The sequence below is a fragment of the Capricornis sumatraensis genome, chromosome 3, assembly GCF_032405125.1.
Source record: "Capricornis sumatraensis isolate serow.1 chromosome 3, serow.2, whole genome shotgun sequence".
NCBI classification, from domain to species: Eukaryota; Metazoa; Chordata; class Mammalia; order Artiodactyla; family Bovidae; genus Capricornis; species Capricornis sumatraensis.
In genome coordinates, this window is record NC_091071.1 from 12,844,404 (window position 1) to 12,870,366 (window position 25,963).

The following is a 25,963-nucleotide window of genomic DNA, read 5'->3' on the forward strand; positions in this document are numbered from 1 at the left end:
TGGTGTGCAGAAACCACTTGCAGAACTTGGTCAGGATCTCTGAGCCAGTGGTTCTAGGTGGGCCGAAAACGTGCGTTTCTTTCTTTCTTTAACTTTTTATTTTGTATTGGGGTATAGCTGATTAACAATGTTGTAATAGTTTCAGGTGGACAGCAAAGACATTCAACCATACATATACATGTATCCGTTCTCCCCCAAACCTCCCTCCCATCCAGGCTGCCCCGTAAGGTTGAGCAGAGTTCACTGTGCTCTACAGTAGCTGTTCAAAAATGTGCATTTCTATCAGGCTGCCCAGGAATGCTGCTGCTATTACAGGCCTGCGGCTGCACTTGGAAATTCCTGCTGGTGGCCTGATTCCCTCTGTGGGGTGGGAGGGACCTGCAAGAGGGAGATTGCCTGGAGGGAAGGGGAGAAAGTGGGAAGTAGGGATGGGACGGGGATCGGGGAATTGAGAGTTCTGACCTGCCTTGAAGGGTGCAGGGCAGCGACCCTGGGGGACTGGGGACCTTGAATGTGTCTTGTCACCACTGCCGTGGTGGGCCTGCTTCCTCCACTCCTGTGTGTGCAAAGGGGAGGAAAGTCAGATGAACGATTGGTTTGCAGCTGGGGTTCTTCCGGGCTGGTGAGAAAGCAAGCCAGGGAAGTGAGTGGAGGATGAAGGCAGGGGTGAAGGGAAGTGCGTAGATTTTAGCTGAGCAAGAGCGCGAGCAGAGCTGATACAGAGTGACAACGGAGTGGCCCAGGCCCCGGGCGGTCTCATCGAGGTCAAAGAGTGGGTGCTTGGGGGGGACACGGTGGGGAGAACTGGAAGGCAAGGAGGTTGTGGCTGTTGGAGGCGGAGACAGCCTTGGTGCAGCGGCTCTGGACAGTGAGAGGCCATGGAGTTTTGAGATAATTCCACTGCCCAACAAGGGGAGTCCTTCTGGTCATCTCTCATCATGCGCCAGAGGCTCCCTTTCTGTGCTGAGGTGGTGTCTGAGGCTGTGACAGGAAGGAGAGATTGGAAAGACAGGGTTCTAATGAGACATGACACCTCAATTTGGTGTAAACTTTTTTTTCCAAACCACCACAGGGCAGTGTATCAGTGCGGATCCTCCAGAGAAATAGAACTAATAAGATATCTATTTGTCTACCTGTCTACCTACCTATTTGTCCATCCATCCATCCATCCATCCATCCATCCATCCATCCATCCATCTGTCCCTCCACTCTCTAGATCAGGCAGGCTGGTCTTTCCATTGGTGGGTACATTGCATTTTCCCAGGGCTCTCAAAGCCTGAGCTCACCTAATCCTTAGAATGACCTTAGCCAGGCACCCAGAGCTAATTACAGTGGGGCTAATGTGGACAGTTTCAGACATGAAGAAGCGTGAGCCGTGTGGCCAGGGTGACCGGTTCAGCCTGTGGCAGAGAGCTTTTTACTGCTGAGATGCCCCCACAATTTACTGAATGGCCACCTTGACCATGAAGGGGCAAGATCGGGATCCCCATTTCCACAGAGAGTCCCAGGAGTCCTGCTCAGCAGAGGGAATTGCCTGTTCCAGCCGAGAGGCTTAACCCACAACTCAGCCTCAGTGGCAGCCTGATCCCATTGCCTGTAGCCAGAGAAGATGCTGCTGCTGGTACAATGCCATCTGGCCTCTTTGCTTCTTCATTTCCAGGGCCAGAATCTGTTAAAAACAAAAGCCCAAAGAAACCAGGCCCGGGAGTGCATGCTCAGAGTAGGTGGGTGTGTACGGTGGGGGTGCTCGCGTGTATGGTGAGGAACGGCCTGGGAGGGAGCAGCCGCCAGCCTGCCAGCTCAGGATGGCTGCCGGCCACATCGAGGGGGCTCCAAGGGACCTTCTGGGATGTGCCCCCTCCCCCGGATCAGCGCACAGTAAATGGGATGATTCCTGCCAACAGCCCGCAAGCCTGTCAATAACCATTCTAATCTCCTCGGCAGCCCCCAGAAGTGAATTTACAGCGTCGTGGTAAAAATGAGGCTGCGTGATCAATGGATCCCTGGACAGTCTCCTCCAGGAGACACAAATGTACTTTGTAACAAAACTTTATTTTCTTCTGAAAATTGCCTACATGATTAATATGGCCCGACACATCCCAAGCTGTTCAGCATAAAAAACAGCTGTATTTCCTGCTCCCTCTTCAGTACTGCTTCCCTCTCACTCCATCCCTTCATCTTGTCCTCTTTGTTTTGCTTTGGAACACATTGTCTCATACATTGTACAGTCTCACACATGGAGGAAGAGGATGCATTTGAAATGCACTACCTCTGTCTTCCATTCTGCTCTGTTTCCACTTGGTATTTCAAAGTGGCTCAAACTAGACATAAAACCAAATTCCCCAGTGCTCCAGGGAGAGAGCACCGGTGCTTCCATCATTGAGCCATGCAGAGCCGGATCCCAGGGTACCAGTGTCCTCTCTTACATCATCAGGCGCCTCCAGGGGGGCCCAAGCTCTACACCCCTGAGTCCAGCCTGAATGAAGAACATTCTTCTCTTGAACCCCAGGGCTTCCCAGCTGGTGCTAGTGGTAAAGAAACCATCTGCCAATGCGGGAGACGAGACATAAGAGATGCAGGTTCACTCCCTGGATCAGGAAGATGCCCTGGAGGAGGGCATGGCAACCCACTCTAGTATTCTTGCCTACAGAATCCCATGGACAGAGGAGCCTGGCAGGCTATAGTCCATAGGGTCACAAAAGAGCTGGACACGACTGAAGTGACTTAGTGCACCCCTGAAGCCCTGTCTTCAGAGATGGGGAAGTTTCTGGATGTTAGAAGGGAGGACCTTTTAGATCCCATATCTGTACCCCAGGCAGATTCTAGGAACGCTTGCAAGAAGAGTTAGGGTGTGTCAGGCAGGACTGTCATAGTGGATAGAAGATTTTTATTAGTTTCACGTCTTATTTTTTTATTGTTTATTTATTTTATTAATTTCATGTTTCATGTCTCTTCCCAGTGTGTAAGCTCCATGAGAGTAGAGGTCTCCTGTCTAGTGCTGGGCACTTAGTAGGTCCGAGAGATGCCTTAGTTTGGGTTCTCCCACAAACTGACTGTGAAACAAAGACTTGAGACACATTAGTTTCTTTGGGCAGGGGAAAGAGCACCACTAAGGGGGAGTAGAACTGAGAAGGGAGGGCATCCCCCAAAGTGGGTGTTACGAAAGTTGTGAGTGATGGAGAGTAATCCCACAGGGGGAAAAGCTCTAGGGGCCCCTGTAAAACCCACTCCCCAGAGTCAACCAGCTCAAGGGCTGAGGCAGCTGGGGCTATTTATACATCATTCCCCAGCCACCTCTGGATGAGAACTATGGTGGTGTGCGTGTGCGTCCATCAGTCACGTCCAACTCATTGCAACCCCATGGACTGTAGCCCACCAGGCTCCTCTGTCCATAGGATTCTCCAGGTAAGAATACTCAGAGTAGGTGGGTGTGTGTATACTGAAATGAGACCAGGTGGTACATGTCTGGGTATGGCCTCCAGCCTCATGCTTTCTATGGGGTGGTAAATTTGGGAGACATGAAGCTGGTTTTCTTAACTGTCTCCACCTTAGGGTTTTTTTTCTCAGTTCTTAGCCAAGAGAGGCCAAGAGGGAACCAACGATTCTCGGCCTGGGAGAACATGTACCAGGACCCAGCTGGCATCCTTACCGCCTGCAGCCGCAATGCCTCTGCCTTTCTCCTTCCACTGACTCTGCTCTTCCCTGCTCTCTTCCTTCAGGTGTAAGGAGCTGAAGTACTCCAAGGAGCTGCCCCAGATATCCATCATATTTATCTTCGTGAACGAGGCCCTGTCGGTGATCCTGCGCTCAGTTCACAGTGCAGTCAACCACACGCCCACCCACCTGCTGAAGGAAATCATCCTAGTGGATGACAACAGTGACGAAGGTATGGGGGCCGCCAGCATGCGTGCCATTTTTTTAAAAAGATGCAAGGACACAACGCACAATGTCAGCGAGGGGATGTGCCCTTATTTCATTCCATCCTGAACCCAAGTGTCTTTGTCTCCTGTCTCTGGGGCATAGCTGTGGAATGGGGGCTGTTTGGGGGGAATTAATTCAAGCAAACGCTAGTTCATTACTTGAGTCCTCCAGGGCAGCGGTCTCCCAGTCCCCCCAGTCTGCACAGCAGGATGTGAGTCGCAGGCCAGCACATGAGCAAAGCTTCATCTGTATTTACAGCTGCTCCCCATCGCTCACATTACTGCATGAGTTCCACCTCCTGTCAGATCAGCGGCAGCATTAGATTCTCATAGTACCACCAGCCCTACTGTGAATTGCACAGGCGAGGGATATAGGTTGCATGCCCCTTATGAGAATCATCTGGAAACCATCCCCATCTCCACGGAAAAATTGTCTCCCACGAAATCTATCCCTGCTGCCAAAATGGTTGGGGACCACTGCTCTAGGGCTCCTAAGAATGAATAACTGGTTATGTGTCTGGACAAATTCCCCTCCTCGTATTACCTAAAGTAGATGACATGGAAGAGCTGAATTCCTCTGCAGTCCCCCCACCCCGTCTCCCTTGTCCTTTTCTGAGAGGCAGAAGAGAAAGGAAAGTTCTGTCCTATGATGGGAACTGTTTATCATATGTCAGAATTTCCTTCTGTGCCACTGTGCCCAAAATGACTGTCGGTAGAAGTGCACCATGTTTGCAGATCTTTTCGCGTTCAGTTCTGCTAGGAATAATGGCTCAATTAAAAAATAGAAAACAAGCAAATATTGGAGAGCAATAACAAAATGCCTTTGAAGTCCTTGGAGATGGAGGTCTGGTGTCAAGGTGGTTTTAGAGGGCTTGCTTTGGCTAACTGTGCCTTTGTTTTGCCTCTCAGCCTACAAAACTCACTGCAGGGAGAAACCCACACAAGCTGAGGACCCCAAAGGAAGGCAGCCAGTGTGCATGCTTCAGGCCAGGGAGGTTTATCTTCTGAGAAGTGGAAGGATTAGGGGCAAACTGAACTACTTGCTTTCGTTGTGATCGGTAGATCACCCTGTGCTCCTGGGTCAGGAGAGGGTGAAGTAAAGGCCGGACGGTGTCATGGATCCTGTTGGGAACCTGATTATCTTCAGGAGCTCTGAGGAGTCTATCACATTTCATCAGCGCAGGAGTTGAAGTCCCCTTGCCCCTTCTGAACCTGTTGACTGTTACCAGGGAAGGGTTTGATTAGGTCTGGACCCAGTAATGCACCCTCAGGGCATCACCATCTTCTGGGCCTCCAGAGTTTGAGGGCTAATGAGTCATTTGCTGAATTTTTCATATCCTTATTTTCCTCCCTTTTCCTCTGGCCATTTCTTGATCTATGTCCTTCTAAAACTGACCTTGAGAGTCTTCTTGGGAGAAGGCGGTTCCTTCAGTTCCCTGAAGCCTCGTAAGTCGTGGCTCCACTGGCTTTCTCTGCAGCCTCTCAGCTTGCACCTGCAGACCTCTGGCTTCAGACGTACTTACCAACTCTCTGCAAGGAATCCTGGCTCATACTTCCGCTCCATTTGCTGGCTAGTCCCACTTACTCCCCACGTGTCCCCTATCTGTCAGTTCATGGGAGATTCCTTTGTTGGCATCCTGAGACACTTGCTCTGTGCTGCCTCAGCTCCTTGTACTTCCTGGAGGACACAGCATGTGAGGTCACTGTGTCCTGCACAGCTGGGCAGGGTCTGGTTTCACAGGGCCTGGCTGGTAGCCAACCCTCTGTGAGTCTGACCCTGTTACTGAACAAAAGTTCGTGTGCCCAACACACAGTGAGGTCAAACCAACAGAAACACTGGAGTTTGGAGCAGACAGGGCTATGCAAGGAGACAGGTGGTTCATGCTTAAAAAGCCCCGAACTCCTGGTAACATTTCAGCAAAGCACTTTTAAAGGCAGAGGAGGGAGGCACCATGTTAGTCGTCACCAACATCTTGGTGTTGGAATCCTTTGTTCTTGCAGCTGTCCACTAGGCCAGGTCAGGATGTTTCTGTAAACCTCCAAGGAGACTAATATTATTCTCTGTTCTGCAACTTTTATCTCTGGATGAATGGAAAAATGTTGTGCCCTTAAAGGTTAGAGTCTTGAAAATAGGCTGTCTTGTATGTTTCAGGCTATAGGCAACATTCTTTTACAAAAGGTGCCGAGCCAGCCTGGCTAAGCATGACAGGCAACAGAGCGCAAAGGTTAAAGTAAAAGGAAGAGATCTAACATGGAGTCAGATTTGCTCTTCCATTTACAGCTCAGCTGGACCGTAAGCAATGAAGCTGAACAGGGCTGGGAAAGGGGAGTTAGGGGCTAGGGAAGTGACCAGAGGTGGTGCAGAGCAGAGCTGGAAGACCCAGAGCAGAAAGCAGACAGTAGGTTCTAGACTGAACTGGGGAGAGGACACTGCCAGTGGGGCCCCTTCTCCAAGGGGGGATCTCGGCAGACTCAGCCTGCGAGAAGACGTGGAAGGATAAGCTAGTGTCAACCAGAACATGAGCTCTGAGAGAACAGGGGTCTCCGGTAGATGTGTCAGTGTGGGTTCCCCCAGAACAGCCCCTGAAACTAAGATTTGAGGGCAGTAGTTTCTTTGGGAGGTAAAGTGCGTCATCAGAGGAGTCGGGAAGTAAGACGAAGACGGGAAGGCAAAGCCAGAGTTTGCACCCACCCCTCAAGAGGCCACCTACTCCAGGGCTAGGGAGCTGGGCTATTGATGCACCTTTAGCATCAGAGGCTTTCACATCAGCACCTCCTGGAACCCTGACTTGGAAGAAGTTCTGCATCATGAGATCTGGGGTGGGTCTAAGAGTTTACGTTTTTCACAAGCTTCCTGATGTGCTACTGGTGTAGGGACCACACTTTGAAACCCACTGGGTTAAGTGCCATTTCAGTGGTTCATACTTCAGGTCTAAATGAAGATGTTTAGTGGGTGAGAAAAAGTGGGGAAGAGGTATTTGTTTCAGTCTGATCCTCAAGTTAATTCTCATTCATCTTCCCCTGTCCCCTGAGCTACCTAGGCAACCCAGAATGGACTACATTAAGAGTTTCCCTCTTTTCTTTCCCAGGTTTAGCATCTATATTTTTCTCCAGGCTAAACGTGCCTTCTCTTTATCTGGAAGAGGAATTTAACTTTTTTTTTCTTTGTGACTAGTATTAACAGATTTTGTAAATGTTCTATACACACTTGAAAAGACCCCCCCACACACACACTGTAATCATGAAAATGAATTCCTGCCAGACATCAATTTTGTGTATTTAGCTAGACTATGAGTTTATTTTCTTACATCTTTTCGATAATGGTGTTTTAAAATCTCCTCCTACAATATCCACTCCTTCCTGTGTTCTTAATAGCATTTGATTTCTATATCTTGTTGTCAGTTTCTTTGGCAACTATAGATTTGTATCTGCCTGGCTTCACTATTAACAGTGGTTGTTACCATTATGTAATGCTCCCTTTATCTTAAAAACATGCTTTTTTTCCCCCTGCATGAATATCGTTTGTCTAACATTAATATTGTTATCCCTGCTTACCTTCTGTCTGAATTTGATTAAAACATTTTTTCAAGCCTTACCAATTTTTTTCCCTGATCTGAAAAGTAATACACGCTCTATGTAGGGACATTTGAATCTATCAAAAAGTGCATATAACTGGACAAAAACAAATACCAAAGAGACTAACCAGAAGCAACTGCTCATTTACCCATGTTCTCACCTCTTTTTTTATGCATGTTTTACATGAGGCTCCTATAATAAAAACAAGTTAATCTTTTTCTTGTTTTCCTTCCCTGAACTGTGAAGCAGAACTATCCCTTTTTACTAAAAAAAAGTTCTGCAACCATCATTTTAATGAGGGTAGAATGGTTCTTTCTCAGGCCAGTAAAGACCAGCTCAGGTGAGAACTACAGCCCTTCACTTCCATGTGATCACATACATTCAAGGAAAAAAAATAGGCTTTTAAAGGAATTAAAAAAAAAAAAAAAAGACTGGCTCAGGGAAAAGGGCAAATAGTCAGGTGACTCTGGATCTGTGTACACAGGTAAATCAGGGACTTTCCTAATTAGTTTTTTTTTCTAAGTCATTTGTTTCATTCACCTTGAATATTGACATTGGCCTACATTAAGCCCAAGGAAGGGGCAATTCTTGGTATCCTTGTGAGTTATTTATATTGAAATCACTCCTATGTGGCCACATCTGACCTTGCTAGCAGCTTTCTTCTTGGCATCTTTCTCATCTGGAGGCCCTGGCACCACTGTCTTCTGATTATTCTCCAGTTCTTCCTCTTTCTGCTTCACTTGGGATCACTCATGGTTCTCTGACTTTCCAGGTAGCTCAGCTGATTAAAAAAAAAAAAATCCTCCTGCAATGTAGGAGACCTGGATTCGATCCCTGGGTTGGGAAGATCCCCTGGAGGAAGGCATGGCAACCCACTCTGGTAGTCTTGGCTGGAGAATCCCCATGGACCAAGGAACCTGGTGGGCTACAGCCCATGGGGTCACGAAGAGTTGGACACAGCTGACCAACTGAACAGCAACAAAGGCTTACAAAAGCTTCTTCTGGGGAAGGCATCTTGGTCATCAGTGACCCCAGAGAAGCACAGGGCTCACCCTGGTGGGGGCACCTGGCAGGGCTACTGTGTGAACCAGATAGTGGGTATAAGGCAGAAAGCTGGACAGATGGAATGAACTGACCTGTGTTTTCTGCTTCTGACCTCATCAGAGTGTACTGCCTGCCTTCGGGGAAGTATCAGGATGAAATCAGTGTCCTCAGCTGATCCAGGCAGCAGGTGTGGAGTACCAGCACACACTTAGCCTCTGGTCAGAACATCTAGTTATAGGGAAGAATGGGGACCAGACTCCTTCGAATGATCTACCCTCAGCTTTAAGTGTGGTCAGGTTGCAGGGCAGATAGTTAATAGCCCTCAACACATCTGCATCCAGTCACACCGCTCCCATATGGACAGGGGCCATGGTGCGTTTATCTCTCTTCCTCGTCCTCCTGGAGCTCTCTTTTGCCCCCCACCTATGTTTGATTCCATCTCTCTTTCTTGGTTTACGTTGTTATTTTGGTGAAACTCAATGTCTCAGGCTTCCTGAGAAATATTATAAGGAAGATAGAATCTTTTGAGATCATCCATGTCTGAAAGAAGCTTTGTCCTAATCTTTCTTAGGACAGAAAGATGATGTGTGAATGATGACCTGATCGAATTAGATATCACTTTTTTTTTTTTCCAGAATGTTGATGGGTTTGCGCCATTATTTTCCATCTCTCAGTGTTTTTTTAGAAGAAACGGAGTCCTGATTCCTTAATCTTTTGCATGTTTCTTTCCTTTCCGGAATCTTCATTTTGTTTGGAAATTCACAATGATGACCCTTGTAGGTTCATTTTCATCCTTTGATCTTTCAGTGGCATCAGTGTGGAATCTACTGTCAGTTTTTGGAAAATTTCTTAGAATATTTAATTGGTAATTCCTCCCCATTCTTCTCAATTCTCTCTTTAGGCATCTCTCATTATATTCCATTATTAAACCTGCTAGATTGAAACCCCTAATTTTCTTATCTTCTCTCTGCCATCTTTCCTTATCTTTTTGATCTAATATATTTGCTTTCTTCGATTTTATTTCCTTTCCCTTCTTTTCAGTTTTTTCATTTCTGCTATCACGATTTTGCTTCCAAGTCCTCATTTTTATTCTCTGAAAGTTTCTTTTTATAGTGTATTGTTTTTATTTAATGGAAGCAATATGTTTTCTGATCCCTTGGAGGATATTAATAATGTCTTGTTTGTTTTTTCAGTTTTCTCCCTGTGTAGTCTGTTTCCACAGGGTGCTTTTTTTTTCCCCTCTTTGTTATGTAGTTTCTATCTCCCACCTTGGGGGCTTTCTTGCATGTCCAGCTAGCCTATTGTCTGCTCATGATTACCTCTTAAAAGGTGATTAGACAGCCAGGGGCTGGAGGAGAGAAAAATAGGGCATTATTGTATCATGGATTCAGTTTCAGTTTGAGAAGGTGAAAAAGTTCTGGAGATGGATGGTGGTGGTGTGCTTGTACAACAATGTGATTATATTTACTCTCATTGAACTGTAAAGTAAAATTTCACACTATATATACATGTGTACACACACACACACACACACACACTGAGTGTTTAGACTTCCTAGGTTTGGCAGCAGAGGCGTCAGACACATCTGTCGATCTGTGAATCCCCTTTCCAGGCTCCCTAGCTTTGTGGCTGATGTCTCACCTTGTGTCTTCTCTGACCTTGAAGGTCATAGGTTTGTTTATTTCATTTTTGAATCCCTTTCCTATAGTCTTCAGCAGCTTGTGTCAAATTTGTGAGTTACATTCATCATCTTATCCCAGAAATTCTATATTCATTTTTAAGAACTTTCATAGAAATTGACTTTGTTCTCCAAATGCATATACTGTCTCATGAAAAGTATGTGAAAGTGTCTCTTTCTTTGTATCCTCACCAACACTAGACCTCATTCATCTTTGTCATCTTTGCTGTTCTGGTGAGTCACAAATGCATATCATTTTTCATTTTAAATCTGCATTTTTGGAATGTTAGTGATGTTGAACACTTTTTCGTATATTTGACCATATTTTCTTTCTTAATGGATTTGCCTGCTAATGATACTCAATTTTTTTGTATTGGAATATTTATCTTATTGATTTATAAGAACTTTGTATATATTAAAAAAATCTTTTTACCTTCATTTTATAGATACTTCTCTCAATTTGAGCTCTCACTTTAATTTGTTGACAATGTTTTTAGACAAGCATAAATTGTGCATTTTTATATAGTCAAATCCATCAGTCTTTTCCTCGAGGAATGTCCTAAGGAAGTTATTTATAATCCTTAGAAGGTACAAATATTTATGCATATTTTCTTATAGGTAAACATTCCTTTTCAAAGTAAATTCCAACAAACTAAATATTTTTATATCAGGTCTGAGAAAGTTTTCGTCTAGAGACTCCTGTCTGAAAGTATGGTTATCTAGAGGTATTTAATAATTCATCCTCACCATTTATTTGAAATATTTGTTTTCATATGCTAAAATATTTTAGATTTGGAAACATTGAGACTGAATCACATGAGGACTGATTGGTTATGAAGGAGGGTAAGCAAGAGGGAGGGGTCAGAGAGGAGTCCCAGGCTCCTGGCTACAGAGACAGGACAGGTTGGTGCTCTCCATTAGATAAGCAATATGGTGGCACAGTGGTAAAGAATCTGCCTGCCAATGCAGGAGGCACAAGAGACCAGGTTCGACCCCTGGGTCAGGAAGATCCCCTGGAGAAGGAAATGGCAACCCACTGCAGTATTCTTGCCTAGAAAACCCCGTGGACCAGAGGACCCTGGTGGGCTATCGCCCATGGCATTGCAGAGTCAGACATGACTGAGCAACTGAACCACCACCAGGTTTGGGAGAGGGACTGAGTTCACCTTTTGGATATGTCAAGTCCAGATTCCCCTGGAACTTTGCTGTGCCTTCCAAACTGAGGGGTAACATTAGCCGTTAAGTTGAAATAATATTAGAAACTTCTTCATTTCCACTATTATAATCTTTAATGCATAAAATTATATGCATAGTACATGTCTTATCAGTAGTTTCTAACTATTTTTTAAAAATTTTTTTCCTCTTTTCCTTAAACAGTATGTGGAGGTCTTGGCTAAGGCACCTACCTTTTCTGAGCTTGAGTAAATTGTGGTTGATAGTGGCTTTTATGCAGAGTTTAAATTATGGGCTTTCTTGGTGATACTTGTAAAGCACATTGTACTGAGTTGGCCAAAAAGTGGTTCAGGTTTCTCCGTAAGATAGTATGGAAAATCCTGAATGAACTTTTGGCCAATCCAGTAAAAGTTCTGGCAGTATAATCAAACGTGTAACTATTGAGTGTGCTTGTGGTATTACTTGATTTGCCAACTCCAGCTTATTCCTCAACATCTATTTTTGCGTCACCTCCACTGAGAAGCCTTCCTGGATTTCCTAGATGTAGCTGGGTTGGGGACCCTCTCAGCCTCTGCTCCTGGACATCAGTGTATCATTTGGCTCAGCACTTAGCTCACTGTATTATCCCCGTGCACTTGCCCATCTCTCAACTGAGGGCAAGAACCAGAGCCCTTCTGCGCTTGTGTCCCCAGTGCCTTGTGTACTGCCGAGTTACAGGGCTAGCTGGATCTGTTCCTTTAAAAGGTACGTGTGCAAAGCAGTGTTTGTACTTCCCCTGGCATCATCCTGGGAGTTTTTGTGTTTAGCATTGTTCTATTGAATTGGCCAAAAAGTTCATTCGGCATTTTCCATATAAAAACCCGAATGAACTTTTTGGCCAACCCAATACACATCTTGGCTTCAATGCCCTTGTTGTGTTCGTTTAGATCTCAAAAACCACCTGTCTCCAGTCGTCAAGATTTGCGTCTCTTGGTGCCCTGGGCGGCCATAGACCTCATCACTCACAGTTCCCCGTTGAGTGAGCACCCCTGATCAAGTGCTCCTCTTGGTTGTGTGTTCACTGGTTGAAAGCACGATGTATCGAGTTAGAAAACTCTTTTCAATGGAAGGCTCAACCCTCCGGGCTTTCAAAAGGGATTTTAGAGAAGGCATACTGGCATTGTTTGCTTTTCTTCTTGGTTTATCGTTGCAGAGATAGGAGAGGTCTTGTGTTTTGGGAAGATAACATTTTTTCCTGTGTTGAGGCTCTGAATGAAGTAGCCAAGGGACACCTTGTTATCACACTGCTCCATACTGGGCCAGGCTTCCTTATTGGAACAGCACCTGCCTCTCCCCAACCTGTAAAGAGCCTTACTAATTGGAAATAATACTTGTTTTTTTCCCCCCAACCAGATCACTGCAGTGTGACAGCATTTGCTCTGTGGGTCTGTAACCACAATTAGGTTGTACATTTGCACTTCTCCCTGTGGTATTTTCAGGCCATGGGGAGAAGAGGAGAAGGCGTGAGTGTATCTTTACACTAGAGATAATGTGAGAACTCAGCTACACCTTCCTATGTTAACTGCTTAAAAAAACAACACAAAACCTCGTTATTTTCAAATAATTTTAGATTCACAAAAAGTTGCAAAAATGTACAAGGGGTCTGTGCCTTTCTCTGAGTTTCCCCCACTGGTAACCTCTTGCAAAGCTCTAGTACAGGGACTTCCCTGATGGTCCAGTGGTTAAGAATCCTTCTTGCAATGTGGCTGATGAAAGTTCGATCCCTGATCAGGGAACTAACATCCCACATGCCACATTGCAGCTAGAGACTCTGCACTGCAGTGAAGGATCCCCAGTTTGTTTAGTCCTTCATCAGTGGAAGGAGATTTGGGTGCTGTGAACATTGGTGTACAGATGTTGATACAAAAATAAATTTTCATTTATCTGGGATAAATGCTTAAGGGTCTCATTGCTTGAATTACGGTAAACACACATTCAGTCAAACTTTCTGGTCAGTTATTCCATCTATGTGACAACTTCTCTACAGATTAATTGTGCGTCTTCCAGCCAAACTTCCAGTGGAGGAAAAGTTTCTGTTTTAACTTTGGCGACCTTGACTGTGATACCAAGGGGAACGGGTTGCATTCCTACAGAACCAGGAGTAATTAAAAAGCTAAGTTGAGAGACTTCCCCAGTGGTCCACTGGTTAAGACTCTGCGCTTCCAGTGCAGGGGGCACTGGTTCAATCTCTGGTTGGGGAACTAATATCCCATATGCTGTGTAGCCAAAAAAAAAAATTTTTTTTTTAATGTATGTTGAAAGTTTTGCCTTGGGATCAGATTTGGTTTTCCATTAGATAAGACCCACTGGGCTTCTCAGGTGGCACTAGTGGTAAAGAATCCACATGCCAGTGCATGAAATGCAAGAGACTCGGGTTTGATCCCTGGGTTGAGAAGATCCCCTAGAGGAGGAAGTGGCAACCCACTCCAGTATTCTTGCCTGGAAAATTCCATGGACAGGGGAGCCTGGCAGGCTACAGTCCATGAGTTGCAAAGAGTCGTACACGACTAAATAACTAAACACACACACACACACAAGACCCAACAATACAAGGTCCTGGAGGGGCGTATACACCCTCAGAGATGAGAAGGAAGCTGGGCCCAGGGAAAGTGAGACCCAGGCACTCAGACATAATAGTGTTCTTCTTCCCGGGCTCTGCTGTCTCTGAGCTCCTCCTCCCCCTGTTGGCTTGGGAAGACTGGCCACCTCCAGTTTTCCAGGCCATCTGGAGGGAAGCATGGCTGCAAAGATGGCCCAATGTTGACACTGTAATTACAGCTTCAGTCATTGTAGGGGGACAGGACCGCCTCTCCAGGGGAATCCCAGGGAAGGGAATTGGTGCTCTAGTTTGGGTCAGATAGCCTTCACTGGACCTGCCAACTGTGGCAGGAGGACAGGGTAATGCATAGAACTACCACACTCCAGTAACCCTGGGGGAAATCTCAAGAAACAGAGGGAACAGGTAGACAGGCACACCATGGACCTTGTATGTTGTAACCACATCCATGGGATTCACGCTTGGGGCTCCCACAAGTTGGGGAAATCAGTGAGGCCTTTGAGAAGGATGTAGCCCTTGAGTTGGATCATGAGAGACAGTTGGAACTTGGACATATGGATGGGAGGGAACAGCAGTGAAGGGAAGTAGACGAACCTGGATCTCAGGGAACAAATGCTTGAAACGTAGAGATGTTATAGACCAGGGTTCTTGGCTACCTTGTGCTTAGTCACTCAGTCGTATCTGACTCTTTGTGACCCCATTGACTGTAGCCCACCAGACTCCTCTGTCCATGGGGATTCTCCAGGCAAGAATACTGGAGTGGGTTCCCATGCCCTCCTCCAGGGGATCTTCCCAACCCAGGGACTGAACCCAGGTCTCCCACATTGCCAGCGGATTCTTTACCATCTGAGCCACCAGGGAAGCCTTGTTGCCATGCCCTCCTCCAGTGGATCATCCCAACCCAGGGTCAAACCCAGGTCTCCTGCATTGCCGGCGGATTCTTTACTGTCTGAGCCACCAGGGAATAGAATTTCATCAGAGGCCAGACAAGAAACTCAGACGGAGCTTTACTGGGGCCCCTGCTGAAGCAGAGGGAAACAAGAACAAGCAACAGGTTCCCTTGCTTGCTGGCTCCCTGAGGTGGGGGTCCAGCTTAGTCCCTACATGGGAAGAGGGCAGGGGTGGGTGCAGGGGCGGCTAAGCTAGTTAGCCCACCCCTCAGGTGGTGTTGTGTGCAGGGGGTCTGTGCAGTACCCTGCTTTTGCTCCAGGTTCTTCCAAAGTGGCAGTTGGGTATTTTGGGCTCTTTGGAGCTTTTGTTCAGAATTTGCCCCAACCGCCGTTGCACAGTCATTTTTAGTGTCACGCAGTCTTTTTGTATTCTGTTGCTCAGGGAGAGGTGTATTCAAATGCAGGCATTGCAGCACTGCAGCAGAGGGTCCCAGCTCCCAGCCTGTCCCAGAGAGGAAGGCGGGCAGTGGGATTCAACATGTAAGAACTGATGGAGCTTCAGAGAGAGAGCACCCCAGTCAGAGATGGGAGACTTGCTGAGCCACAGGATTGAAGAGCGGCAGCATGATCACATCTTGTGACAATGCTGAGCAGCCTCAGAGCAGGAGGGATTAAAAATAAAAAGGCTCCTTCAACAGCCTGGCTGGGGATGGGGATCGGGTCAGACAGAGGGAGAGGTGGGTCAAGGGAGCCCAAGGGTTGGTGGAAATACAGTCAGAAAGGCCAGGCGTGGCCATTTTCACCTTTGTTCCCCAAGGAGCAGCACTGGAGCTTTAATCTTATTTTTTTGGAAAAGTGAGGTGGGTCCTGAGTTGGTCCTGACGAGAGAATCTTTAGATTGCTTTAGCTCTGAGCTCTGGGCAGTTTGCTGGGCAGAGGCTCTTTGGCCTCAGGCTGTGCTGCAGAGTCCAGGAGGGTACGTGCCGGGCACCTGCACGCAGGTTGGAACAAAGCCTTCCTTATCTCTGACCCTTGGGGCACCGTGGCTGCTTTCTGGATCTGATGGCCAGGTCCTGCCTGGCCGCTAGTTTCCTTGTTTTACACACATGGGAGGACATCTGGCTTCAGATGTGAGTGAAGGATGCCTGAAGGAAGTCAAGGAACCCTGGGGTGGGGGGCATAAACACAGAGGGGCCTGACGTGCCATTCACCCTCCTGGGCACGGCTCCATGGTGCTAACTGAGCACACATCTCCTGGAGTCTAGACCACACCCTCTTGACACTGGGAGATGCTCACTGATACCCATTAAAAAAGAAGTTCATGGCCCTAGGGACTCTCATACAGAGTCAAAAAGAGAAAAACAAGTATTATATATTAAGCACATATATGTGGATTCTAGAGAAACGGTACAGATGAGCTTATTCGCAGAAATAGAGACACAGACGCAGAGAACAAATATATGGACACCGAGGTAGGGAAGGGCTTCCCTGGCAGTTCAGAGGTTAAAGCATCTGCCTGCAATGTGGGAGACCCGAGTTCGAACCCTGGGTTGGGAAGATCCCCTGGAGAAAGAAATGGCACCCCACTCCAGTATTCTTGCCTGGAGAATCCCATGGACGGAGGAGCCGGGTGGGCTGCAGTCCACAGGGTCGCAAAGAGTCAGACACGACTGAGCGACTTCACTTTCTTTCTTTCACTTTCTAAGGTAGGAGAAGGGGGTGGGACGGATTGGGAGATTGAGATTGACATATTTGCACTACTATGTATAAAATGGGTAACTAATAAGAGCCTCCTGTATAGCACAGGGAATTCTTCCCAATGCTCTGTGGTGACCTAAAAGGGAGGGAAATCCAGAAAAGAGGGGATATATGTCTAGGTATAGCTGATTCACTTTGCTGTACAGTAGAAACTAATACAACATTGTAAAGCAACTATACTCTGATAAAAAGAAAAAAATAATAAAGAATTTGCAGGAGTCAGGGCTCCTACTCAGCCATCCTGGTCCTGGAACTAGGACTCTGGAGGAGTCCCTGGCAAGAGTCACCTCTCTCTGTGCTTTCCTTCTTCCTCCTGGTTCAAGACTCCCTCCCCACCCTCGAAGCCCTCCTGTCCCCTTGCCAGAGTCATCCTCTTGTTTCCCAAGACATGTCTATTCTCTGTTCACCCGTATAAAGAGACCCATACAATAAAAAACAAGTAACAAGTTTGACATGCATTGAGTGTCCTCTGTGTGCCGGGCCCTGAGCTAAGTGCTTTGCAGGCATCCTCTTATTTAACACCCTAAACAGGCCTCTCAGGTAGGAACCATTGTTGTTCAGTTGCTAAGTTGCATCCGACTCTTTGCGACCCCATGGACCGCGGCACGCCAGGCTTCCTTCTCTTTTCACCATCTCCCAGAGTTTGCTCAAACTCATGTCCATTGAGTCGGTGATGCCATCCAGCCATCTCATCCTCTGTCATCCCCTTTTTCTCCTGCCTTCAATCTTTCCCAGCATCAGATTCTTTTCCAGTGAGTTGGCTCTTCCCATCAGGTGGCCAAAATATTGAAGCTTCAGCTTCAGCATCAGTCCTTCCAATGAATATTCAGGATTGATTTCCTTTAGGATTGACTGGTTTGATCTCCTTGCAGTCCAAGGGACTCTCAAGAGTCTTCTTCAGCACCATAGTTCAAAAGCATCGGTTCTTTGGTGCTCAGCCTTTTTTTTATTGTCCAGATCTCACATCCATATGTGACTACTGGAAAAACCATAGCTTTGACTGTACGGACTTTTGTAGGCAAAGTAATGTCTCTGCTTTTTAATACACTGTCTAGGTTTGTCATAGCTTTTCTTCCAAGAACCCACCGTCTTTTAATGTCATGGCTGCAGTCACCATCCACAGTGATTTTGGAGCCCGGGTTCCATCCCTGGGTTCCAGAAGATTCCCTGGAGAAGGCAATGGCAACCCACTCCAGTATTCTTGCCTGGAGAATTCCATGGGCAGAGGAGCCTGGTGGGCTACAGTCCATGGGGTCACAAAAAGTCAGAGATAACTAAGCGACTTTCATTTCACTTCAAAGGACCCATACTGCCTTTGACCTTGGAGAAATCAGGGCTCTGAATACAGAGGTACCCAAAATATCGGAAAAGGGGAGACCGACCAGATAACTTACTCTTATTCCATTCCTGCCTGACAACTGCATTTAAGGAAAACTCCAAGAAGTAACCAAACGCTGAGCTCTGACCCTGCTCTCTCCAGGGTTTCCTGTGTGCCATTTTGCTCCCCCTGAGCACCACCCCTGCCTCCAGATGGTGAGTTCGGTTATTTCAGAGAAGAAATTTGCCAGCTTCAGAGAGTTCAGAATCAATATCACAGTAAATAAGAAACATAATGAAAGAAAAACACACTCCAGGCTGTAGACAAATTTTATCGCTTAAATTCACATGTTATTATTAGAATCAGCTGCAAGTACCAGATTTTCAACTGCCTTTTGATGGGGTGAGATAGGGGAATGCTCTTAATTTGGGGGAGCAATCTGGAGCCACCCCCAAAGAGGCATTACGATATTTTCCTGTGGGGTTGGGCTTCTTGTTTGTTTTTTTTTTTTAAGGTGAAATTTAAATGGAAGAAGCAGTAGAGAGGAATTTCTTAACAAAGGAATAAAAGCAGAGATGGCTTTCCTTTTCAAAGTCTCTTTCCTGAATGCACTGCTCTGTGTGATATATTTAGTTTAACACTTCGGTATTTTGCACCTCACATCTTTTTTCTTGCTTCTTTTCGTCTTTTGCTTTCTTTTCTCCTTGCTTTGATCTCACTGTGGCATCGCCTTTAAAATGCTTTCATACATGCCGAAAGCATCCCTTTTTAATCTCCCCCATTCTTCCTGAAGTTTCTAGCTCTCGCCTCGCCTCTTTTTTCACTCCCATAGTCAGACAATGCATTATTTAAGTCCGCAAAACTGAGAGATGCCCGGAGAATAAAACATGCAATGTAGCCATCGTCTGTGTTATTTTGTCTTGTGTTTTCACATGCTTGCTCTCGCTCTCTCCATGGATGTTATTTTTTAACTTTATTTTATATCGGAGTATAGCCAATTAACAATGTTGTGATAGTTTCAGGTGGACAGCAAAGGACTCAGCTATACATATACAAGTATCCATTCTCCCCCAAACTCCCCTCCCATCCAGGCTGCCTCATAACATTGAGCAGAGTTCCTTGTGCTCTACCATAGGTCCTTGTTGGTTATCCATTTTAAATATAGCAGTGTGTACATGTCCGTCCCAAACTCCCTAACTATCCCTCCTCCCCATCCTTCCGCATGGCAACTGTAAGTTTGCTAAGTCTGTGAGTCTGTTTCTAATTTGTAAATAAGTTCATTTGTATCATTTCTTTATAGAGTCTTCATATAAGGCATGTCACACAATATTTCTCCTTCTCTGACTTATTTCACTCTGTATGACCACCTCCTGGATGTTCCTGCCTACATGCTAAGTCACTTCAGTCGTGTCCAACTCTTTGTGACCCTATCGACTGTAGCCCACCAGGCCTCTCTGTCCGTGGGATTCTCCAGGCAGGAATATTGGAGTGGGTTGCCATGGCCCTCCTCCAGGGTAATTTCCCCACCCAGAGATTGAAACTGTGTCTCTTACGTCTCCTGCATTGGCAGGCAGGTTCTTTATGACTAGCGCCACCTGGGAGGTCCATGGATGTTCTTAAGGGCTAGGATTTCAGAGACAGGTCCATGCAATGGAGGGTGGTGCAGGGGCAGAGGAGGGGAGCAGGAGCGGGGGGTGCCTCTTAGGTTATTGCTGTCCCTTCAGAGTTTGGTGAGAGGAGGAGTCTTGATGGCATCATGGATGATTCACGCATTAAAAAAAAAACAAACTCATAAAAAGCACTGCAGAAACGTAGGGCATCATGCCTGATGGCTGTGCTGAACCTGCATTTTGGACGGTGGTTTTCCCCTCTGCTAACTCAAGACCCCCAAGCACAGTGAGCTGGAAGTTTCCATCAGGGATGGGGAGAAAGGCTAGTGTCAGAGTTAGGGGGACTCTAGGGGTGTGAACACAGATCCAAGGGCTGGATCCTCCTCTCAGAGAAACCAGAACCCCCTTGGATGAATCTGGAGGGGTTTTGTAAATAAGCTTCCAGTCAACCAAATAGCCAAAATGGGGATCAAAAAAGCTAACAGGCAGCAGAATGAGGAATCAGACCTTCAGTAAGGCCAAGGAATTTAAAGTCACACCTCAAAAAAAAAACCCAAAATTTGCTTCCCCTCACCTTCAGAATCGACCAGGACTTACGGACACAGAAAGGCCACATCTTGTTATGACTCCAGTTTTTGAAATATCCAGAACAGACACATTCATGGAGATGGAAAGCAGATTAGTGGTGCCAGGGGCTGGAAGATGGGCCAGACATGGAGATTGACTGCTTAATGGATGTGGGGCTTCCTTTGGGGGTAATGAGAGTTTCTGAAACTAGATAGGGGTGATGGTTGAGCCGCACTGCGAATGCACATGATGCCCTTGTAACTTTAAAGTGGTCGAAAGGTTAATTTTATGTATATCTTAACATGGTAAAACCAGTGAAAGAAAAAAATCAAGCAGTGCTTTTGAGAAGTTCGAGGTTTGTGGGAAAATCATCTGGACTTCTGGTCAGCCCCACCAAGCCCAGAAAATTAGATTCGTTTAGGGCAGTCCAGGAACCTGCATCACCTGCCCGGTGATTCCTAGGTAGAGGAAACTCACACTCTGCAGAACAATGGCTTTGAGGCAGATGGTTTTGTTTTTCGGGTTTTTTTTTTTTCTTTAATTGGAACATGCCATATGCGCTATTTTCTCGTCCCAGCTGTCACAACCCATGCATGTGAGCAGTATGCCCACACCTCAGCAGCTGTTGGTGGGGAGGAGTGTTGGTTCTAAGTGGCTGTGGTGGTGATGGTGCTGCTGACGGCAGCAGAGGCAGTGTTGGTGGAATCGTAGCACTCGTCGTCGTAACGGGCTGTGGGAGTGAGAGCAGAAGCCAGGAACCCCCGGGTCCTTGTTGAAGGGCTTGATGGGGAGGTTGCTCCATGTGAGGGGTGGGTGGGAGGAAGCCATCAGGATCCCAGTTTGGGCAAGACAAACCCCTCACTGTCTAGACTCAAGTCATCTCCAAGGGGCTCCATCTTTCAGACAAGGTGGAACAAGAAGGCCCGGGCAAAAGCAGAGACTAGCAGTGGCCAACACTGGGATTATGGAGCGTCTGCTCATTTTGGATAAGACCTATTTCATGAGCAGGGGTTAACTCGTCACAGATGGGGTTGGATAAGGGACTGGCTCTAAGTCCGAGCTACTCCGAGAGTGTTCACCAGAACAGCAGTGGCAGCCCCATGGAGCTTGTTAGAAATATGAATTCTTGGGCCACACCCCAGACCTACTGGCAATTCTCATGCATATGGCATATATATATATGTAAATGTATATATATATATATATGCATGTATATATACACATATAGCTGATTCACTTTGCTATACAGCAGAAATTAACACAACATTATAAATCAGTTATGTGTGCTAAGTCACTTCGGTCATGTCCAACTCTTTGTGACACTATGGACTGGAACCCTCCAGGCTCCTCTGTCCATGGGATTTTCCAAACAAGAAAACTGGAGTGAGTTGCCATACCCTCCTCCAGGGGATCCTCCCAACTCACGAATTGAACCAGCGTCTCTTATGTCTCCTGCATTGGCAGGTGGGTTCTTTACCACTAACACCGCCTGGGAAGGCCAACTATACTCCAATAAATTTTTTAAAATTAGTGCATTAAAAAAAGAAGAAACAACATCTAAACTTGAACTGATTATCTTGAGTCTCCATACCTTGAGGAGAATTGCACATTCAGCAAGTCTCATTGTCAAGACTTGACAACTAGGAGGGTTGAGAGGTAGAGATGGAGTCCAATCCCGGACAGTGTGGCCACTTCCAAGCTCACATCCATGTGGTGCCCAGGTTCATGCACATGTTTTGGGAACACGTGGAAATGAGTCTTCTAGGTCAACACTTTTCTCTGAACAGGGTTTAGAGACAGGGGACTAGACTGATGTTTTATTCTCCAATACCACTGAAACTGCAGAGTCTGGATAAAATTCTGTAATAATGATTTTTGCTTTTGTTCTCACTGTCTGTAACTTTCTTGTTGCAATATGTACTCCTAAAGTCTGGATGACGGCTGTTCCTTTTATTGTGAAGAAGCAGATAGAGCTCCCTTCTGGTCCGTTCCGATGAAGGGCAGTAGTTGCCTCTCCCCTCTTGACCTCAAATGTTATTGATCCAAACCTTAAGAAACACAAGCATTCCCAAATGGCTCTAGACCAATTTAGGATTGGATTTGATAACACTCATAGGTAAACATTTATTTTTGCAAAGTTGCTGTTTTAGTCACTGAGGCATGTCCAAATCTTTTGCGAGCCTGTGGACTGTAGCCTGCGAGACCCCTCTATCCAGGGAATTTCCCAGGCAAGCATACTGGAACAGGTTTTCATTTCCTCCTCCAGAGGATCCTCAAGACCCAGGTGGATTCTGTACCACTGAGCCATCAGGGAAGCCCATAGAATTGAGTTTTTATTGTCTTCTCTGAGTCTGCCAGTGAGAAAAATCTTATGTAAAATGTTTTTCTTGCTGTCATTATAATGTCCAGGAGTGGTCCGTCTGTTAAGGATGATAAAGGGTCTTAGGTGATGGATGTGACATTTCTTACTGCTGTCAGATTGAGGATTTGTTTCCTTCCATGATGAGCCTGGAGGCCTTGTTTTCATTCGGTTAGCTTGTGGACTTTCTTGCTTTAAACTGAAAAGTGAAAGTGTTAGTCGCTCAGTCGTGTCCAACCCTTTAAGATCCCATGGTAGCCCACCAGGCGCCTCTGTCCATAGAATTCTCCAAGCAAGAACACTGGAGTGGGTAGCCATCCGCCTCTCCAGAGGATCTTCCCAACCCAGGGATTGTACCCCCATCACCTGCATTGCAGGCAGATTCTTTACCATCTGAGCCAAGGAAGTGACTTCTAAATCTCAACACCCTGGTGCCCTCAAGCTGTCACATCTCTGTTCCACCAGGACCAACTTTTCTAGAAATTAGTCCTGAGCTGTCCTGCTCATTCACTTCTCCCTAAACTCACCCTGTCCCCAAAGGACCCAGCTGTATTCAGAAGGGAATTCATTATTTTTTCCTCACTGGTCCTGTTGATTTGAATTTGTCTAGATCAAGTGACCTGTTCTTAGCTCTCATTTTCTCTAACGCATTTGACTTTCCTAACATTGGCTGTTGAACAACTCTTCAAGAATAGGGATTGTGTCATTGTCAGCCATGGAGGCGCTCTGTAAATATTTGTGACATGAATGCACAGCTTCTCCTTTTGGAAACTCTACCCTTCATTTGGGCTTCCCAGGTAGACTAGTGGTAAAGAACCCGCCTGCCAATGCGGGAGATGTAAGAGATGCTGGTTTGATCCCTGAGTCAGGAAGATCCCCTGGAGGAGGGCATGGAAACCCACTCTAGTATTCTTGCCAGGAAATCCCATGGACAGAGGGATCTGGTGGGCTACAGTCCATGGGGTCACAAAGAGTCAGACAAGACAAGCGACTTAGCCCAAACCCGTGGTATAATTCTGCCCCTGTGATGCTGTTTGTAGCTTTTCTCGTCCTCTAACTCTGCCCCCTGCCTCCTGAATACACACATTTCCCAAAGTGGGATCTGAAGTCTTCTGGAACTCTATGTCTCCTAAGCAGTCATCTCTTCCCACTGTGTCCACAATACTCTGTGCCCCTGTAACCCTTTCCCTCTGTGGCCATTTTTTTTTTTTTTTTTTGGCTCTTAGCTTCTGAATATTGGAATTTTTTGAACATGTCTCATCTCCTTACCCAGAATGTAAGCATCTTGAGAAAGTGCTTGTGTTCAGATTGATTTTAAATCCAGGCAGGGAAACAACCCAATACTTTAGGAGGTCCAGAATCACATACAGGGCCTGGGAAGTGAAGCCTTCTCAGTGTCATTTGTTCTTGGGCCTTGCTAATCGGATGCTGGCATCTCACTGTGTTCCCATGACAGTCCCCAGGCTGTCACTTCAGTTGTTTGGAACAATGTGTTCCTAAATCTTGTAAGTTGGAAGCTGGTGACTACTGCTATAGAATGATAGTGGCTAGACTTTAAAATGGTATTGATTAGCTAGAAAGATGCATTGTTGTTGATGGAGAGTTAAAGCTAGACCTATATGAATAATATTAATAATAGACCAATTAGTATTAGAACTAAGATTTTGAATGCATATAAAGGGTCTTATATGTAAATCTTATTTATTCTTTTTTTTTTTTTTAATCTTTTTTGGCTGTGCCAGATCTTCCCAGGTGGCGCTAGTGGTCAAGAACCAGTCTGCCATAGTAGGAGGCATAAGAGACACGGATTTGATCTCTGGGTTGGGAAGATCCCCTGCAGGAGGAAATGGCAACCCAAAGGGCATTTGCTAAAAGTTGCCATGTATAAGTAGCAAGTGAGGGGTCTGTACAACATTTGTAAATACAACCTTTGGAGTTTTTCTAGAGCAGAGTCAGAGGTGACAATGTCTCCTAACGTATTGTCTGTGGACCACTCCCATCTGAGTCACCTGGGCTGTTTCCAGATCCGGAAACTGTCCCAGGCCAGGGTGGGTCCTTGGAGTGTGTGTATTTTGGAATTCCCTCTTTGTCAACCCTTCCCTGCTTGTCTTTCTACACCTGCTGATTTTTCCCCCATTTTTATCGAGATACAATTGACATACAGCACTATATAAGTTTAGGGTGTGCAGTATAATGATTTGCCTGACATATATTGTGAAGCTTCCCTGGTGGCTCAGCCAGTAAAGAATCTGCCTGCAATACAGGAGACCTGGATTCAATCCCTGGGTTGGGAAGATCCCCTGGAGAAGGGAAAGGCTACCCCCTCCAGTATTCTGGCCTGGAGAATTCTATGGATTATATAGTCCATGGGGTCACAAAGAGTCAGACATGACTGAGTGACTTTCACTTTCATATTGTAAAGTAATTGCTGCAGTAAGCTTAGTTAACATCCTTGTCTCATACTGCTATTAAAAAATAGAAACAAAAAATGTGGGTTTTTTTCCCTTTGTGATGAGATGATGATTCTCAAGGACACAAGGGTATCCCTTTATGTCTGTGGAGTTAGACACATTTGGCCTGTGATTCATCTCTTCTGTTCCTCGGTTGTGCCCTTGGAACAGGTTAGCCTCCCTAAGACTGTTCTTTTTAAAAAATGTTTATTTGTATTTATGTATTTATTTATTTTTGGCTGCGCTGGGTCTTTGTTGCTGTGCAAGGGCTTTCTCTAATTGCAGACTACAGGAGCTACTCTGTTGCTGTGCAAGGGCTTCTCATTACAGTGGCTTCTCTTGTTGTGGAGCAAGGGCTTCAGAGCGCAGGCTCAGGAGTTGTGGTGCATGAGCTTAGTTGCCCTGCAGCTTGTGAGGTCTTCCCCAGGGATCAAAGCCATGTCCCCTGCATTGCAAGGTGGATTCTTAACCAGTGGACCACCAGGGCAGCCCACTTCCTAACACTGTTCTTAATTTGCAAAGTGGAATTCATGTAGTAAATTAATGGGATTAATCTAGCAACCACCTAGGTTGCTGTAAGGATTAAATTAGATCATATAAATAATGCTCTTTGTACCACCTGCTGGTGGCAGAAGGGAGCGTTCAGTCCTGTTGGCGTTTCTTTTGCCATCACGGTAGCGTTTCTACTGCTGGGCGAAGATTTGACATCCTCTGACCAAAGCACAAACCCTGTTAATGTTGCATCTAGGGTGTAACTATGGGTCTGGACCTCCCAGAACACATCCTGTGAGGACTAGTGTACGCGCAGGTGGGAAAAACCATATAAAGAGGATAAACAGGACCCAGGAGACAGTGCAAGCACAGGAATGCTGGCCGAGGAAGGAGCGGGGAGCAGAAAGAAAAGAAATCTCGAAGGACATCAGTCAGAGACGCCTTCTGACTCACACAGACCCAGTTGTCCTTTTTACTAAAAGGACTAACATGCAAACTTGTCTGGAGTCTCTGGACGATCTGAAGATCCGTT

The 25,963-nt window shown here is 46.1% G+C and overlaps 1 protein-coding gene across 1 annotated transcript in view; it reads left to right on the forward strand.

Annotated features, from left to right (window-relative positions):
* GALNT17 (polypeptide N-acetylgalactosaminyltransferase 17) overlaps positions 1 to 25,963 on the forward strand; it is a 424,119-nt gene that overhangs the window by 205,976 nt on the left and 192,180 nt on the right. The window contains exon 3 of the mRNA XM_068968830.1: positions 3,720 to 3,886. Within this exon, the coding sequence (XP_068824931.1) occupies positions 3,720 to 3,886 (167 nt within the window). The remainder of the gene's footprint in view (positions 1 to 3,719; positions 3,887 to 25,963) is intronic.